We start from the raw sequence: 16,278 nt of genomic DNA on the forward strand, positions 1-16,278 counted from the left end.
TAAAATTTGATAATATGAAGCTTGTTTAATTTCCCCACCCTCCCTTTTTCAGCATACTTTTAGGAATGTGATCTAAATGAAAATGAATTGACTTTATCTGGGGCAAAGGTACGGAGCAAGTGGATTCTTCAGGGATCATTTGTTTCAGATGGAGACAATGAATCTAAATGAGGGAGGAGGCCTAAATGCCTTTTGGCTACTGTACTTTGATGCTTACTGTTTTCACAGTGAGGTCCTACCCAGCCTTGGCACCGACACCAGTAGCTGCCATTTCCAGAAACACAAACTCCATCATTCATGCAGGGGTTGGGTTTGCAGACGTTTGCTGGCTTCTTGGCCTCTGCAACAGACAAAAGAAAACAACAAGTCATGTTGACTGGCAGGCGCAAGAAGAAAGAAAGAAATCTAAGCTTTCTTAATGCCGCAGGATTCCAGTTGTTCTGTGGAGATGGAAATCAGTGAACACATCTCCTGGTACTGCAGAAACGCCTTACAGCCTTAGAAGAGGGAAAGTCTCACACCTAGGACAAAGCTATACATTGAGTGCATTACTTAAATTTCACACAGCCAAAATCACAGCTGAAACTTTTTTGCTGGAATTAGGGATGCCAGCATCCTGCTCCAGAACTTTCTACAGACCCTCCTCAACTCACAATTACTGTTCCTGGTCCCCATTTGTGCCATCACATGCCCTTCCTTCACACACAGGATCTGACAGTACATCACCTTACCAATCATTAAATAAATGACTAAGCTGCAGCTCTTCAAAGACTACAAGTTCAGTCTCATCTTGAGTTGTTTTGTAAACAAAGCACACTAGCCCGTGAAAGACCAGCTAGTCCTTTTGCCATTTACCACAAGCAAGCCCTGTTTGATGTGTTAAGAATACGCACTAATCTTGGATGAACAATGGCTTAAAAGGTGAAACAGATAATCAGACACATGGCAAATACTGATTTGAAGATGGTTTAAACTAAACACGAAGGGTAAGAAGTGTTTAATGTGGCTTCTTTTCAACTTCAACGAAGGGGGGGTTAGGCATATGTGGTTGTTAGGTAGTGCTGAAGCATAGATCTTATTTTTCTTCTTCTTTTTCTCAGAAGTATGCTTACATCAGAAAAGGTAGCCCTGAAATCCATTGGCATTTCAAATTCAAGAACTAAATATGGCTCAAGTTTGGAAATGTCCAGACTAGCACTGTAATTTTATTGCACTGATGTTTCAAGTAATGTACTTTACTGGTACTTGATATGTACAATGCACTTCTAATTCACTGTAAATTGATATTTAGCCAGCCCCTTCGGACACTTGATATTGGTGATAAACCAAGAAACAAATGTGAATTCTAAAAAATAATAATATATGATTTATTATGATAGAAGTGACAAGCCTGTAGTCCTTCCAGATGTTAAGACTCCAACTCCCATCACCCTGAACCATCACAAATTGAATACTGGGAGCTGTAGCCCAATAACATCTGGAAGATTGCAGGTTAGCAACCCATGGCTTATGGGCATATGCAGGGGGAAAAGGGCTGGCTCCAGGTTACACTGGGCAAAGGGTTATGCAAAATAATAATAAAATGAAGGAAGGTATTAATAAAGAAATGTGGTTTTATTCTATTCATTGTAGACAGATACAACCCTAAAGTCAAAATAATCATCTTACCATCACATATTCTTTCAAGGATAAGTTCTTCATTATTTTTTAGCTCTTCATAGGAAGGAATCCTCAAGAGATTATTGTGAGAACCTGCAATCCTCAGTAATGAGCTCACTTGAACTTGTTCCAACCCAATAACCAGTAGCGATACATCATTATTACGTAGCTGTTGAGCTGGGACAACGGCATCCTCCACTCCAGCTCCACTTGTGACCACCACCACAATCTTCTTCACACCAGGCCTCGCTCCTTTTTGGACAGTCATGAGATCGTCATAAATATGGAGCAAGGAGCTGCCAACTGAGGCAGAGCCACCTACAAAGGGAGCTTGACTGATGGCTTCATGGAGATCTGAGCTGGTCACGTGTGTCTCCAGCCCAAACGTGGTGTGAGGCCTTTTCCCAAAGACAACAAGGCCTACCTGAGTCACATCCCGATTGATGTCAAATTGGAGAGAGAGGCTGCTGACAAAGGTTTTCAGCTGCACAAAGTTATTTCTTCCAACAGAAGCTGAAGAGTCCAAAGCAAATACCAAGTCCATAGACTGAGATGGGCAGCCTAAGGAAGGAAGGAAGAAAGGAAGGAGCAGCATTAAGCTTCTGAGAACATGGCTCAATAGTCTGAATAGCTGGAAGGCATCTAAAACACAGTCAAATGAAAGGGAATGGTATTTGCATAAGGTCATATAGACATTAGTTTGGGCTAAATTTAGAAAGGCAGGAGTCTTAGAACAGCAGATTTCTTTCGAATTGTAAAAATTAAACGGCACTGAGCAAGCAGTAAGGTGAGGCAAAGCCAGTGCTAGAATATTGGATCACATTCAAGTTCCTGCTTGGTTCTGAGGCTCACCAAGGTGAGCTTGGACCAGCGACCACCACTCAGTCTAACCTACCTCACAGGGCTGTTGTTAGAATTAAAATGTATGCCAGCCTGAAGCCACTGAAGGAAGGGAGGGAGAAAAATTTAACAAATATCAGAATAAACCCAACATTTAGTTCATTTCTAAATAGCTCAGTCAAACTAAAACAATCTTCTAAATCAGGCATTCCCCAAACTCGGCCCTCCAGATGTTTTGGGACTACAACTCCCAGCATCCCTAGCTAACAGGACCAGTGGTCAGGGACGATGGGAACTGTAGTCCCAAAACATCTGGAGGGCCGAGTTTGGGGATGCCTGTTCTAATTAGTTAACTCATAATTTGCTTAGAAAAACTATAGACGTTTCATCATCTTAGAAGGTATAGATAAAGATCTGAATCAATTCCCTCTGATCAGCAAAGGCCATGGAAGCATTCACTAGCACCACCTTCTCAGAATTTGTTCTGAAGAAAAGCTCAGCTAAGCCTCTGAGATGGCTTAGCAAATAGCAGATATCCATTTTGATTGCAGGCAACTAGACTTGATTAACTGCTGAGAAGTGATGCCTTTTGTTCCCATTTTCCATCATACATCTTCAAGTATGTATCAGAATATACCAGTGCCTCTTTAAGTCATACATGCAGGTACTGATTTATGGACACAGCGTGTTCCCAGGAAATTGTTTGTTAGGCAAGTGGTCACATAAACAAGTCCACGATTTCTATTATTTCCTATGGAAACACTTCCAATGTGCAATTTGTCCACTCTTTTCATAGTTTTGTCAGATTTTTTCCTGGCCCCGGATTCATCTGATCTGGCTTTTCCTTCCCTCTCTCCATAGCTCCTGCCTGAAAATAGCTGCTGGGATGATGACCAGCAAATCACAAACAAAAAACCCAAACCGAGTAAGGAAATTGGCTGTTCGAACAAGTGAATCTGTGAGGTTTGGGCAGAATTCTTTAAGCGCAGATAAGTGAATTTCTGGATAGCAAGTATGTGGATAGCAGGACCTGACAGCCAATAGTAGATGCTGAGATGCCAAATGATAATGTTTTCTTACCTAGAACCCTTACCTTGGCTGTCTATGCTGCATATTTTCCTTTGTAGTTCAGGAATCTTGTTGAAGAGATCTTGTGGGGATGAGTAGATCAGTGTCCACTTTGGATTCCCTGTAATATTATCCAGCTCTGCTTTCAAAGATTCGCTGCCAATTCCAATGAGGAAGACATCTTGGCCTCTGCTGTACTTAGCTGCCTCTGCCACTGAATCCTGAGCATTTGAATCCGTGAGCAAGACGACCACACGTGGGAGGTCATCGGGTGTATCAGCAAAGACTGGGCCGCTCTTAAAGCCATGCTGTGTAACGTACCGCAAAGCTTTGCCAGTCAAGGTGCTTCCTCCTCTGAACTGCATGGAATCAACAGCCTTCACCAGACTGAGTGCATCTTGGTGGTCTCCAATGCCGACGGCCATTTTGACATCGTTGCTGTACTGGGCCACACCCACATTCCCTGGGCTCTCTCTACTCCACACGGCTTGGAGAAACCTTTTCAGGAAAGCTTTATAGCGCAAGAAGCCTTCGAGGGTGGTACTGGATGAACTGTCCACCAGGAAAAGGAGGTCTACGCCGCATTCTAGACTCAGCTTGGGTGCTGGAAATTTTGTTTAAAAGTATTAAGAAAGGGTTAAAGGTAAAGGTAAAGGTACCCCTGCCCGTACGGGCCAGTCTTGACAGACTCTGGGGTTGTGCGCCCATCTCACTTAAGAGGCCAGGGGCCAGCGCTGTCCGGAGGGTTAAGAAGTCCAAATAAAAATGTAACAAGAAGTTTCTAATAGAGAGTCTAGAGTAGCCTGTTGAAATCAGTAAGCTATGATAATTTAGGTTTGCCAACTTTTAATTACAGTAACATTCACCCCAGGCCACAGAAGGATCTATCCACAGTGCAAAGTGTGCAGAATCATGAGCCTTGCTCCCAATCTCACTCTGAGCAGAATCTGCAGAAGCAATTAACAAATGAAGAGCCACTAAGGACTCAGCTACATTATAGTTGTTTTAAAAGTGTTTTAAAAGTGTTGTGACACCAGATGGCACTGTAGAGTTCCGTCTTTTGCCAACATGATTTCCCATTATGAGGTTCACAATGCGTTTTCTTGAAACCTTTTTTTGAAGGGCCTTAGATCCAGCCTACGATATGCAACCAGAAATGAATTGCTTGATCCATGTCTTCATACAAATTCCTAGCAAAAATAACACTTGCTCTCCATAACAATATTCCATGTATAGAGCCAATTCAAGAGCGGCCTGCAATTTTGAATGCTGCACTTCCTTTTAACAGCCTCCCCAATTATTTGATGTTTGCTGCCTTTTGCAGACATGCCAACTCTTTGGGTGTGGAGAAATAAGCAGCAACGACAGGTTGGCTGCAAAGACATAAAGCAAAGCTAACAGCACTATCTTATACATGTCTGCTCAGAAATACGTTCCAGTGAGTGTAATTGGGCTTGTTTCCAGGAAGACTGGCTTATAATTGACACCAGGCAGGCGCCTTCACGGTACTCTTTTTGGTGACTGCTAAAAACATTTTTGTTTAGGCAAGCCAATCCAGACATATAAACATGTTTTAATCTGGTTTTTAGCGTTGCATTGATTGTAATTATTTTTTTTAACAATTTAAAGATTTGTTTTTAACTGATAATTTTAATGTTTTCACAAACAATTTCAAGGTTTTCTTGCAAGCAAATTTTGTGTGTGTGTGTGTGTAAATAAATAATTAATTGCAGCCTGAATGTCCTGAAATTGTCATCAAGAACCTTCAGGTCCTTTTCCTAAATACACTAACATGGAAGTAATTCCCCTTAACCTAAATGGGACCTATTTCCCAGTGAATGTGATTAAGATTACAGCTTTCACCGTGGGCTCATATAGACTTCTTTTTGTGCCATATTTCTAGGCACAGGTCTGGACTTTAAAGCTCTGTGTCCAAGCAGTTATTTTTTTGTCCTGCTGCTTCCGCCAGGAAAACCTGCATTTTACTGCTGAACTGGAGCAAATGGCAATCCACACAACCCATTTGCTGTTTGCTCTTATTCAGCGGTAAAACACATGTTTTCCTGGGGAAAGCGCTGGGGCAAAAATAAAATAAAATCGCTCAGATCCAGAGCTTTAAAGCCCAGACCTGTGCCTAGAAACATGGCGCAAAAGGAAATCTGGATGAGCCCCATGTCTCAGTCACCAGAAACAAGCAGTACAAAAAAAAACCCCTTCCTCTGAAACATTTAATGTTTTGTTTAGTAAATTGAGTCTCTTAACCCTTATCCTTTTCTCCTCTTCCCTGTTATAAAACAAAAATAACAACAACCAGAACTGTGACAGGAAACTGAGTGATGTACGTGACACATTAAAAAACAACAACCTCAAAGCACTGGTGCCTAAGATGAAAAGGCATACCGCAATTAGCATCTCCTCCAAAGCCAACTGGGCAGACACAGTGGTATCCTTCTAATCCCTGCTGAATGCATGTGCCTCCATTCTGGCAAGGATGAGAACCACAAGGATCTAAAAAAAACAAACCAACAACCAGGAAGGAGAAAGACAAGGGTACCCATTTAATTTTTCAATCAATGATTATAGAGCCTTTCTTCTTGTTGTTAAGTTGTAAACAGGACTGAGCTCTAGGAAAACTCAGGCACAGTTCACATGGCATCTAAGCAGAGTATTTAACCCCAAGATCCCTTTTTTGTATCTAGCGAGAGCAGATCTTGCCTTTTAGACAAGCAAAATAGACTCTGGAACACAGTAAAAGGGTCTTCATTTGACACTCTTCTTATAAACTAAGCTTCTCCTGTTTCCCTTTGTTGGCAAATAGAATGTCTATTAATTGAGGCACGGTCTTATTTTACCCCATTTTTTCTCTTTTTTTCTCTTTTTTAAATTGATTTATTATACCAACACAGACAACACTCACAAAACAAACTAACAAAAAGATACTGCAACTACAAATGCAAAGCAGATGTTACAGATACATCCCTAATCCAGTTCTTATTCTTTCTATTTGACTTCCTTCATCCTCAATGCAGGTCCAGTTGTATACTTAGTCAACTGTTTCTTTCTCAGTTCCTCTTCTCTATTTTTCTCTTTATCTTACATTCTTACACCATAATTTGTTTTGCGGAAATTAGTCAAGACAAGTCCAGGTATTAAATTAGTACCTTATTATTTTTCATTTTGAAATGTTTCAGAAGACCGTATCTTACCTGGGCATGTGGTACGGAAGCATCTAGAAGGATACTTGATGAAGGTGTTCCTCCAGCTTAATTAGAAAAGCCAGTATATAAAAAAGTGAGATTGGGATAAACTTTAGTCTATGAAATAGAAGTTGACAACTTTCAGTTTGGTTAATATATACACAATTTTAAGCATGCCTAGTCAGAAAGCTTTGCAAAAATAAAGCCCGTGGAAAAACAAAAACAAAAAAAGAAGGCAGCAAAGATTTCACCACTGACGTCTCTAAACTCCATGCCACCCTCTTATGTTTATTTACACTAGGTTTAACCAATGTGGTGCCCCTGAGATGCTGGACTCCAACTCCCATCTGTCCCAGTCAGCAAGGCCAGTAGACAGGGACGATGGGATCTGGAGTCCAATAATGTCTAGCTGCATAATTGCTGGCTCCGCCGCCCATACACACACATTTGCTGTAACCCCCGAGAAGTACATCTTGAAAGTATGCTCTTCATTTACATAAATTTACGTACTACATAAGATATTCCAACTTCAGAATTCTGTTGGCCTGCTCAAAAAAAATTGCTCTTTTCAAAGCTATTTTATTTCTTTACTTCCCATGCTGCTTCAATCAAGATTTGTGTGTGTGCTATCACAAGCCTGCTTCCTCCCACCATCCCTAGCTAGTCCCCAAGGTAGATTTCTCATAGAGGAAACAAGTGGGGGATGCAGGGGGGGGGAGGAGCTGAAAGGAAATACTACATCTTTTAAAACTTCTTTATATACAGAAACAAAACAAAACTACAAAAGGCACAAAGATCTGTTTTCCTTTCCAAGTCCTTTCTCAAATATTTCACTTAGGGGTACAAGCCCTTCTTACAAAGATTTGAGCATGCAACTACTTCCTTTTACAGGCATTTGACATTACTTATCTTGCATAATTTTAGGATATATCCTCAACTCAGCATGCAGGGAATTTTCTTGTTGGACCTGCTGCCCCCGAGCTGACAATATAGCCCTGTGTTTGCAGACTTTGAGCTTCACATTGGCTGCAATATGAGCAGAGGCTATTTCCTGCCAGTGATTGAGCCTTCGCCCCATATCAGGGATGATCTTATAGCACTGTCAAAGGAGCAAGACAAGAGAAGAAGTGTTTCTTCCAACCAAGAGGCATGAAAAACATCCGGAGAGGCCTCGGTTGCGTACCAGGGCCAGCTGTGAGAGTTCTGGGCCTGGCTCTTTTTCTACCTCAAGGAAAGTAATCCATTGTGACACTGGAGGGAATTCAGGAATACAAAGATGTGCCCTGCATCTGAATCAAGAGATACTGTGTTGATTTCCAACTATAACTGGACTCAGCCAAATCTCTCTGCCTCTTTATCTCTCTTTTTTTATTCAAATGCAAAAATCTGCTGGAGACACTAGCTTCCAGGTGCTGTTGTGGGTGTAGCCTTGGAGTGTTTGAAACCCATTTTTTGTGTGTGACGGGTTCCATTTCTCCTGCCTCTCCCCCACTTTTTTAAACTTCATTTTTTAAAACTTTGCTTAGAGGCCAGGACAGGACAGTGCTGAGCTCCTGCCCAGCCATCACCTTCATTTCCCTAGGGCACCTGTACATATAGATTTCATTGATCCCCACTGGGGTTTAAAAGGGCAGCACACAGCTGCTGACTCACTTGTAAAATGGGCAGAGCGACGTGCGCACGGCATTATTGCTCTTCGACCCCTTCCAGCAAAAGTAGTTTCCAACAAACTCTTTGACTCTCTCGAGTGTTTTGCGTTCGCACGAGTGAGATTCAGCTCCGCAGCCTGGGGCAAGGAGAAAATGGTCTCAAGCGTAGGCATTCATTGCCTGAGATTGAAAACTTTATGCACCCCCAAAAAGGGAGCACAGCAAAACATGAAGAGCACATTATTTACATGAGAAGACTTCAGATTTCATCCCTGGCATCTCCCGCTGAAAAGATCAGATAGCAGGTCACAGAAAAGCCCTTTCCCCGAGACCCTAGGAAGCCACTGGCAGTCCGACTATACTGGGCCAGATGGACAAACCACTTGAGCTGATATGAGGCAGCTTTCTGTCTTTCCTGGACACTTGCTTTTCCGATAGCAATGGCAGGGAAGCCAACCACCATTTTGAATTTCCAACAATACACCCAAATACTTCATGTAGCTACTGCCATGGGGTAAAACTGGGCAATCAACAAGGTGGGCAGTGGAGGGAAGGGAAACACAGGACACTTGGCTAGGTAGCACCCCTCTCTAACTTGAAGCCCACCCTAGGCATTGCCCAGGCTTCTGTATTGCTTGCTGTGATATACAATTATAAAGGGTCAAACTACACCTAATAGGCATTGCATAGCATGGAACAAACTCTGGGTTTTTGCTGTTGTTGTTAATTAAATTAAGAGGTGTAGGGTGGGGCGGAAGTACAATTCCTACCATAAATACAATGTGTATTGAGGGGGAGCTTACCTCTTGCCTTCCCAACCCCAATCTACAAGGAAGCTGCCCCTCTCCCATGGCAAGGGCTTCAGATTAAAAGTATTGGGGGGGACGACTTCTCCTCACCGTACAACGTGTTGCATCCAATGCTGCTTTTCCGCTTCCACAATGGAACTTCCCTTCCTCTACTTGGCAACCCCCCGCTCACTTCCTTAAAATCTTCTCCAGAAGCTTGGAAAACAGATTTTGGGAAGGCAAGTCCTTTGGCTCAAATGGAACTCTACCTGCGCAGTGTTGGATACAACCCGCGACATTTACAGCAGGACCAGCACCCCACCAATGGTTTAATTATCAAAAACTGAAGACATTGCTACACGCTCTACAGTAAATTTAACACGCAGCTTAATTCTCTTAGGCGTGTGCAGGGATGGAATGGCCGTGTATGAGGCACCACTGCTGGAGAGTCTCACTTGCTGCCTTCAAGCTCTCAGAAACAGGCAAAACACAGGCAAAAAACAGATCTACCCTTAATCACCAGACTTTGAAGCTTCTCTGTCTTTCTCCCTCTCTGTCTGGAATTTCTCTTCCTTCCTGCCTTCTGATAAACAGAAAGAATGCCCTAGATTAGAAAAGCAGCCTGGAGGGAGGAAGAACAAATGAGGCTTTGGGTCCAGGAACACAAAAAACCCCCCCCGCTGAACGTGACAGCTAGTGCCTAAACAAAATAGATGGCAAGACTTGTTTAATCAGTGTGTAGACGACTAAAAACCATTTTTACCTGGAAATGCAGCGCTGCAGACGGCAGACTCTGTAAGGGTGGTATATAAACCATTGGAGGCGTCATCAGCATCTTCGGCAAAGAGGATGTGCCATTCGGCCGGCTCACTGACTAGTGCCTGCAGTTCTTCCCATCTGCACAGAAATAATTCAGCACAACAAATAAAGGACTGCAGCATGGCAACAACGTAATGGCAATGGGTGTCATAATTAACAGGGGCTATTTAAAAGACCATGGTGCATGTATAGATGTGTGTGAAACTGAAGCCCAATAGCAGCCGTTGCTCTGCTGTAGTTACTACATTTTCCAAAGACAAACGTTCTTTTTCCGTTCTTACCACATTTGCTTTAACGAAAGATTTTCCAACACACACCCTTGCCATTATATCAATAGAAAAAGGATGCACACAAACGTACACCTTGGAGCTTTATATGCACACTTAATGCAAGGAAAGGGAAGGACCTTTTTGATAGTGGCTCCTGTGGAGTTGGCTCTCCACTGAGGTGTGCCTGGCCTCTTCATAATGCTCTTTTAGAAAGCAAGTCAAGACACATGTCTTTTTCCATGCTTTTGGAAGAGGCATAGGAGTCCAGGGTTTTTTTAAAAGTCAAATTTTCTTATAGACTCGTGGATAATTTAATGTTGTTTTTGGGGGGTGTGTGTGTGTGTGGTTATGGAATTGTTTTGGTATATTTTATTTATTATTTTGTTTTGTTTTCTTCATTTATTGATGTAAACCTCTCTGGGATACAAAACTCTCCCTAGCGATGCCTAAAACTCTCCCTAGCAATGGGTTTCTAGCATGTGGACCACCACTTTCTCTTCAACTCTCTAGCCTGATAAATCTCACTTCCACTGCAAGCCTTTTCTTCAGTCACTGGTAGTCAATAAGTAATGGAGCACCCCTGGCTTCTTCCCACTCTAGACTAGAGGATAAACTTACCTTGGGAAGCTGACTCCCACAGCAAACACAGCAATCCCTCTTTCTTTTAACTGCTTGGCTGGCACTGCCACATTGCCCTGAGATCTCCCATCAGTAAGGATTATAAGGATCTGCGGTATGGATGAGTTTCTGCCCCCAGAGAATCCTTTCCGAAGAATGTATTTCAGAGCAAGTCCTGTTTCTGTTCTCCCACCTCTGAGTTAAACAGAAGAAGAAGGGGGATAAGTTAACACTGTTCTCTGCTTTGTTTCCAATAGAAGAACTGTCATTTGCTATGGGAAAATGCTAGAATACAGAATATGGTTTGTTTGGAAAGTCAACAGGTGATGGAGACTATTACTGGAAGAAAGAAGGCTGTATCACATAAGTAAAAACAATCTTGATAAAATAGGTGCAACATACACAAATATGCTGTTTGAGAGCAAAAAGAGAATGCATTCCACCTTTCCAGCAGGCAGGACAGCAAAGAGGAGCAAAAAATGTTTTGAGATGGTGCACGTTCCTCTTAAATGTAATTTCTACTTCACTCTTCTCCCCTTTCCCTACTGACTGTATAGGCAACAGTCATTATACATTGCTTTGGAGTCAACTAAGTCTTATCCAATAACCCATTACTATCAAGTGGGGGGAAACTACACATTACATATGTACAGTCATACCTCGGCTTGCAATCACTGTGGGTTGCGTGTTTTCGGGTTATGGACATGCCGAACCTGGAAGTACCGGAATGAGTTACTTCCGGGTTTCGGCGCTTTGCGCATGCACATAAACACTAAATCGCACTTTGCACATGCACAGAAGTGCCGAATTGCAGCGCTGTGCCTCCCGCATGGATCACGTTTGCAACCCGAGGTTCCACTGTACAGTGGTACCTCAGGTTAAGTACTTAATTCGTTCCGGAGGTCCGTTCTTAACCTGAAACTGTTCTTAACCTGAAGCACCACTTTAGCTAATGGGGGCTCCTGCTGATGCCGCGCCGCCGGAGAACGATTTCTGTTCTCATCCTGAAGCAAAGTTCTTAACCTGAAGCACTATTTCTGGGTTAGCGGAGTCTGTAACCTGAAGCGTATGTAACCTGAAGCATATGTAACCCAAGGTACCACTGTACAATGAAATCCAATGGCCCTTCTACCACATGAGGAAGCCCCACAAGCTTCTGGAGAGGAACATGAACACTCTCCACACACCACTTCTCTGGTCCAAATTGCCCCACCCATTCACAGTCAGAGGGTTCAAAATAAACACGTCCTATGGTACCTTCTAATCAGGGATAATCTCCAGGTTGCAGCCTGGGGCAACTCCATTATCTTCTGGTTCATTTGTTTTAACACAAAACAAGCTACTTCTCATAGAGATAGATCTGAACCTGGCACTCAGGGTGAGTGCACGTATGATGCAAGTTCATCTCTTGGCAGTCACAAGAGCAAGGAATGACTCGCACACGAGGAACAGTCACCGCATCCAAAGGAGGCGGCTCACACATGCAGAGTCACCGGGTACCAAGTTATATATGTATGCCATGATTCATATTGCCCTGCTTGCGGGGGATGCTGCGTTACAAAGATTTCTAAAGAGTCACTGCAGGTGCAGTTTCATCTCTGCCCCCACACTTGCACTCCAACATCTGTTAAATGTTAGGCTGCAGAAGTCCAAGACATTAAGTGCCGTTCTGGGAAGCCCCCTCGGATTTTACTAGCTGGTCACTGGCTCTATTAGCCAAGTATTTTGGCTGTCACAGGGTTTTTCTTCTGCTGCTGTGAGAAATCATGCTTGACATACAAAGAATCTAGACTGCAACAAACACAAGGAAAGACTGGAAATGATATACAATGCTAACATAACTGAAGAGGCCATCTATGGTGAGAATTACAGAATGGTCATATTCAGTATTATATTTTCTTGCATACTTCCAGTCACCGCTCCAACTAACTCTGTAACAAAACTGCCTTGATTATCTCCGTTTTCTATGCCTGTTGTGGCAGTTTGACCATTTCCAGTTACTGTACTCTTCTTTCTTAGAGCTGCTTTTATTTCCATTCAAAATGATTTGGGCAAAATTGTGAATAAACTCCTTTTAAAATAAATCACAATGTTACCCCCTCATTTCCACACGCCTACAACTCTTTATTTTGGGCCATGTTTATTCAGTTTTTAAAAAATGACCCTTATTGTGATTTCTGTATTTCCTTGTGTAGTCAGTATTTGATCATACTCACACTTTGTGGTGCTTGGTTCTTTAATCTGCACACTTCTCTTTGTACCACCCTATAATTCTCAGTTCTCTAAACTCCTGCCAGAGCCGGCTTTGATCTTTTCTAGGTCTCCCCTTTATTCCCTTACTTAAACGTTCTCTCTCTTGAGCCACATGTCAAGAACGCATCAGCAACACTGCAGTAGCAGTCAAATCTTCCTTAGCCAGCTGCATTTTGTCATTGCTTTGCTTCCATCTACAAATGACTTGAAACTCTTGACGGCTTTGATTTTAAATGCTGCAGGTTCTTTAAAAAAATAATTTCTTAGATCCTGTGCAACCAGGGCTGTTTTTCGATTGAGGAGATGGGAGTTCCTTTCAGTCAATGAGTTGGCAGGCCCTTCGGTTTTAGTTTACCAACCAAGCCAGGAATGTCCTTTCCACATTGTTTGTTACGACAAAATTGACACACTCATACCTCACATTGATATAAATACCTGCGTGTGAGGCATGTGAGTTTGTCACCAGAAAACAGCCTCCTCTTTGTTTTCAGGCACTGTGCCTTCTTGGCACTAACACCCAGAGAGAAAAAGGAATGGTGTACCCCATAAGTGATGTAAAATTTGCATGCAAGTGATTAAAAACACTGTGGCAGGATGCTTATCCTTTTCATGTTTCTTATCAGCAAGAAAGTGACTTTGTGAAGCACAATGGGCTTGGCCATGAAGGAGGACACTATGAGAACCAGAATCACCCTATAGATCACTCACAGCCCCAATGCACTAGCAGAAATCCTTGAATTGGCTTCTACTAACAGAATGAGGTGGCTGAATCTGGCCCACTCTATTTTAATGCATGCGTCATTGGTTGTGATACTTCTAAACTGCTTGAAGCCTATCTTAGCATTAAGAGCCACAGACAAAAGATTGAAGAGGGAGGGGGAGAACCAAGTGGCCATGAATGCAGACCTTCATATATTCCAATTCTGCCCTCTGAAGTGGTTGCTGCCATCCTGGCTATTTTTGCCAGTGATATCTTTAAGCTAAAACCAGGATTTACTGGCAAACTGAAGGACGTTATCTCTGCTGCAGCTGTCAACGTTCTCTTCTCAGCATTAAAGGAATGTCAGCACATGTCTAGATTCCAGATATTCAATACCATTTCATAGCCTCTGCTTTCAGTTGCACTTCAGAAGCAGTCAAAGAGGAATCGGGGGTATGCTTTTCATACCCTGTCTTCTCTTGAAACATTAACAGCTCAGTCCAGTCCCACAAGAGGCAGAGAGGAATCTCCATTTAGCACAACAGAACCCCATTTTTCTCTCTTCTCCATCTCTTTCCTGGTGGCAGGTGCATACTTGGTGTCCAAAATGATCATGCAGAGGGAGGGCTGCGTTGGAGCCCTGGAGGGGTGCAGAGATCTTCCTGGCGCATAGAATGTCTGTGTGCACATGTTGGGGTTTGAGAGAGAAGGGGGGAACTATACTTCAAAATAAGTAAAAATGAGGAAAACTTTCTAAATATTAGGCTACACCATGTTATGGGGAAATGATATGCAAAAACAGTACAAATTAGCCACTTAGAGACCTCATGTCTATCCCTGGGGACAAAAAAAAAAATCCACAACACCCCCCCCACACATCATTTCTGGAATACAGGAAGCGACTGTTTTAGGTGTGTCTGATATGTGCGTGACATCACAAAAGGGGGCGGAACGGGGAGAGGTGGCCTTATGTGGGTGCTGCCGATGCACGTGGAGGTCCAGAATGTAACCGACACACATGTACACTAGAAGGAATTCCAAAGCTAAGGAATGGCCACCCAGAACAGTTCCTTGTAAGTCCTTGCTGTACATGAAGGTTGTCACCAAGAGACCATCTCTGATTCACTGTAATGTTTGTAATCTCGTGGTCTGAAGCACACTTAGGGGGTGGGTGGCTGTGTGCCTTTGAATACTATTTTGCTTGGAATCACAAATAGGGAAAGTGCTGTTACACTCAGGTCCCACTTACTGGCTTCCCATAAGCATCTGGTAGGCTACTGTGAGAATAGGAAGCTGGATCCATGCCTTTGGTCTATTCTAGCAGAACTTTTGTAGTTGGTGACCCACACTCTGATTCTTAACACATCCACTTGGAAATAAGACCTATTAGATTAAACATAACTTACTCCCATGCCAGCCTTTTTGTTAAGTTAGACTGACATTTAAACTATTTGTACCATGGGACACCGAATATGGCTGGATATAGAAAATCAGCTTAAATATAAATATACCAATTAAGCTAGGTCCCAGGAAATGATCTGGAGGTACATGAGGCCATCATATTGCTGAAGCTAAGCTGGTGGTCTGGTTGACAGGAGACCAGCTGGGAACCAAATAGATGCCCCCCCCCCATTCCATAAAATAATGAAGTCAAGATATAAATCAATGAATAAATCATTAAATATTTCATTCACAACATCGAAAGTAAAATGTTCCAAATACAACATGAACATGCAACTATCAGAATGAAACTATTACTTGCCAACTACTTATTTTAACTTCCTTAATAAGAACTCGCACGTATAATAATTCTTACTTGAACACAATCTTCCTGAGTTTGTCTTTTATCTCCTGCTTGGTGAAATATGCATCCAAAGGGAACTCCAAATGAGGAGTGTTGCTGAACTGTATTGCTCCCACTCTGACCTGAAAGGGGAGGGGAAGGTCAACAAGGCGGATTTATTTTTATGCAGTTGCTACCATTCCAGAAATGCTCAAAATGGCTACAGCAAGAACAGACATGGGAAGTGAACTAGCAAACCCCATAGAGATAAACTAACAAGAATTCCCCAAGTTGCCTATATTCTCCTACAGACATACGCAACATGCATCTCCCAAATTCTACATGGCACCCAGTGAGTGAAATAAACTGGGGGTGGAGGGCGCTCACCTTTCCTGGATTGATGTCCAGAGCATCACAAAGCTTGACTGCTAAGTATTTTGACCTTTCAAAGTTCCCTTTGCCAATGCTGTAGGATCCATCGAACAGAAACAAGACATCAACTGGGGCAGAGCAATTCATTACTGGCAGAAGAGAGAGGGATTTTTTAATCACAACACATAGTAATAATGTTAAGAAGTCAGGTTGGCTGGGAGGACAGAAGGAGGAGGAGAAGAGGACTGGCGGGGGTTGGGGTG

At 42.7% G+C, this 16,278-nt stretch overlaps 1 protein-coding gene across 7 annotated transcripts in view; it reads right to left on the minus strand.

Moving 5' to 3' along the window:
- The window catches only part of VWA2 (von Willebrand factor A domain containing 2), a 46,641-nt gene that overhangs the window by 14,750 nt on the left and 15,613 nt on the right, over positions 1-16,278 (minus strand). For all 7 annotated transcript variants that reach the window (XR_013839077.1, XR_013839078.1, XR_013839079.1 and 4 more), the window contains exons 5-14: positions 16,031-16,164; positions 15,677-15,786; positions 10,908-11,102; positions 9,965-10,098; positions 8,418-8,550; positions 6,774-6,829; positions 5,968-6,075; positions 3,593-4,171; positions 1,669-2,220; positions 218-340 (exon numbers count right to left, since the gene is read on the minus strand). Coding sequence is in view for 4 of the 7 variants with exons in the window: in XM_079976658.1 (XP_079832784.1) it covers positions 218-340; positions 1,669-2,220; positions 3,593-4,171; positions 5,968-6,075; positions 6,774-6,829; positions 8,418-8,550; positions 9,965-10,098; positions 10,908-11,102; positions 15,677-15,786; positions 16,031-16,164 (2,124 nt within the window). In the remaining 3 variants the exon portion in view is untranslated. The remainder of the gene's footprint in view (positions 1-217; positions 341-1,668; positions 2,221-3,592; positions 4,172-5,967; positions 6,076-6,773; positions 6,830-8,417; positions 8,551-9,964; positions 10,099-10,907; positions 11,103-15,676; positions 15,787-16,030; positions 16,165-16,278) is intronic.

Source organism: Podarcis cretensis (genome assembly GCF_951804945.1).
Source record: "Podarcis cretensis genome assembly, chromosome: 5".
In the NCBI taxonomy this organism is placed as follows: Eukaryota; Metazoa; Chordata; class Lepidosauria; order Squamata; family Lacertidae; genus Podarcis; species Podarcis cretensis.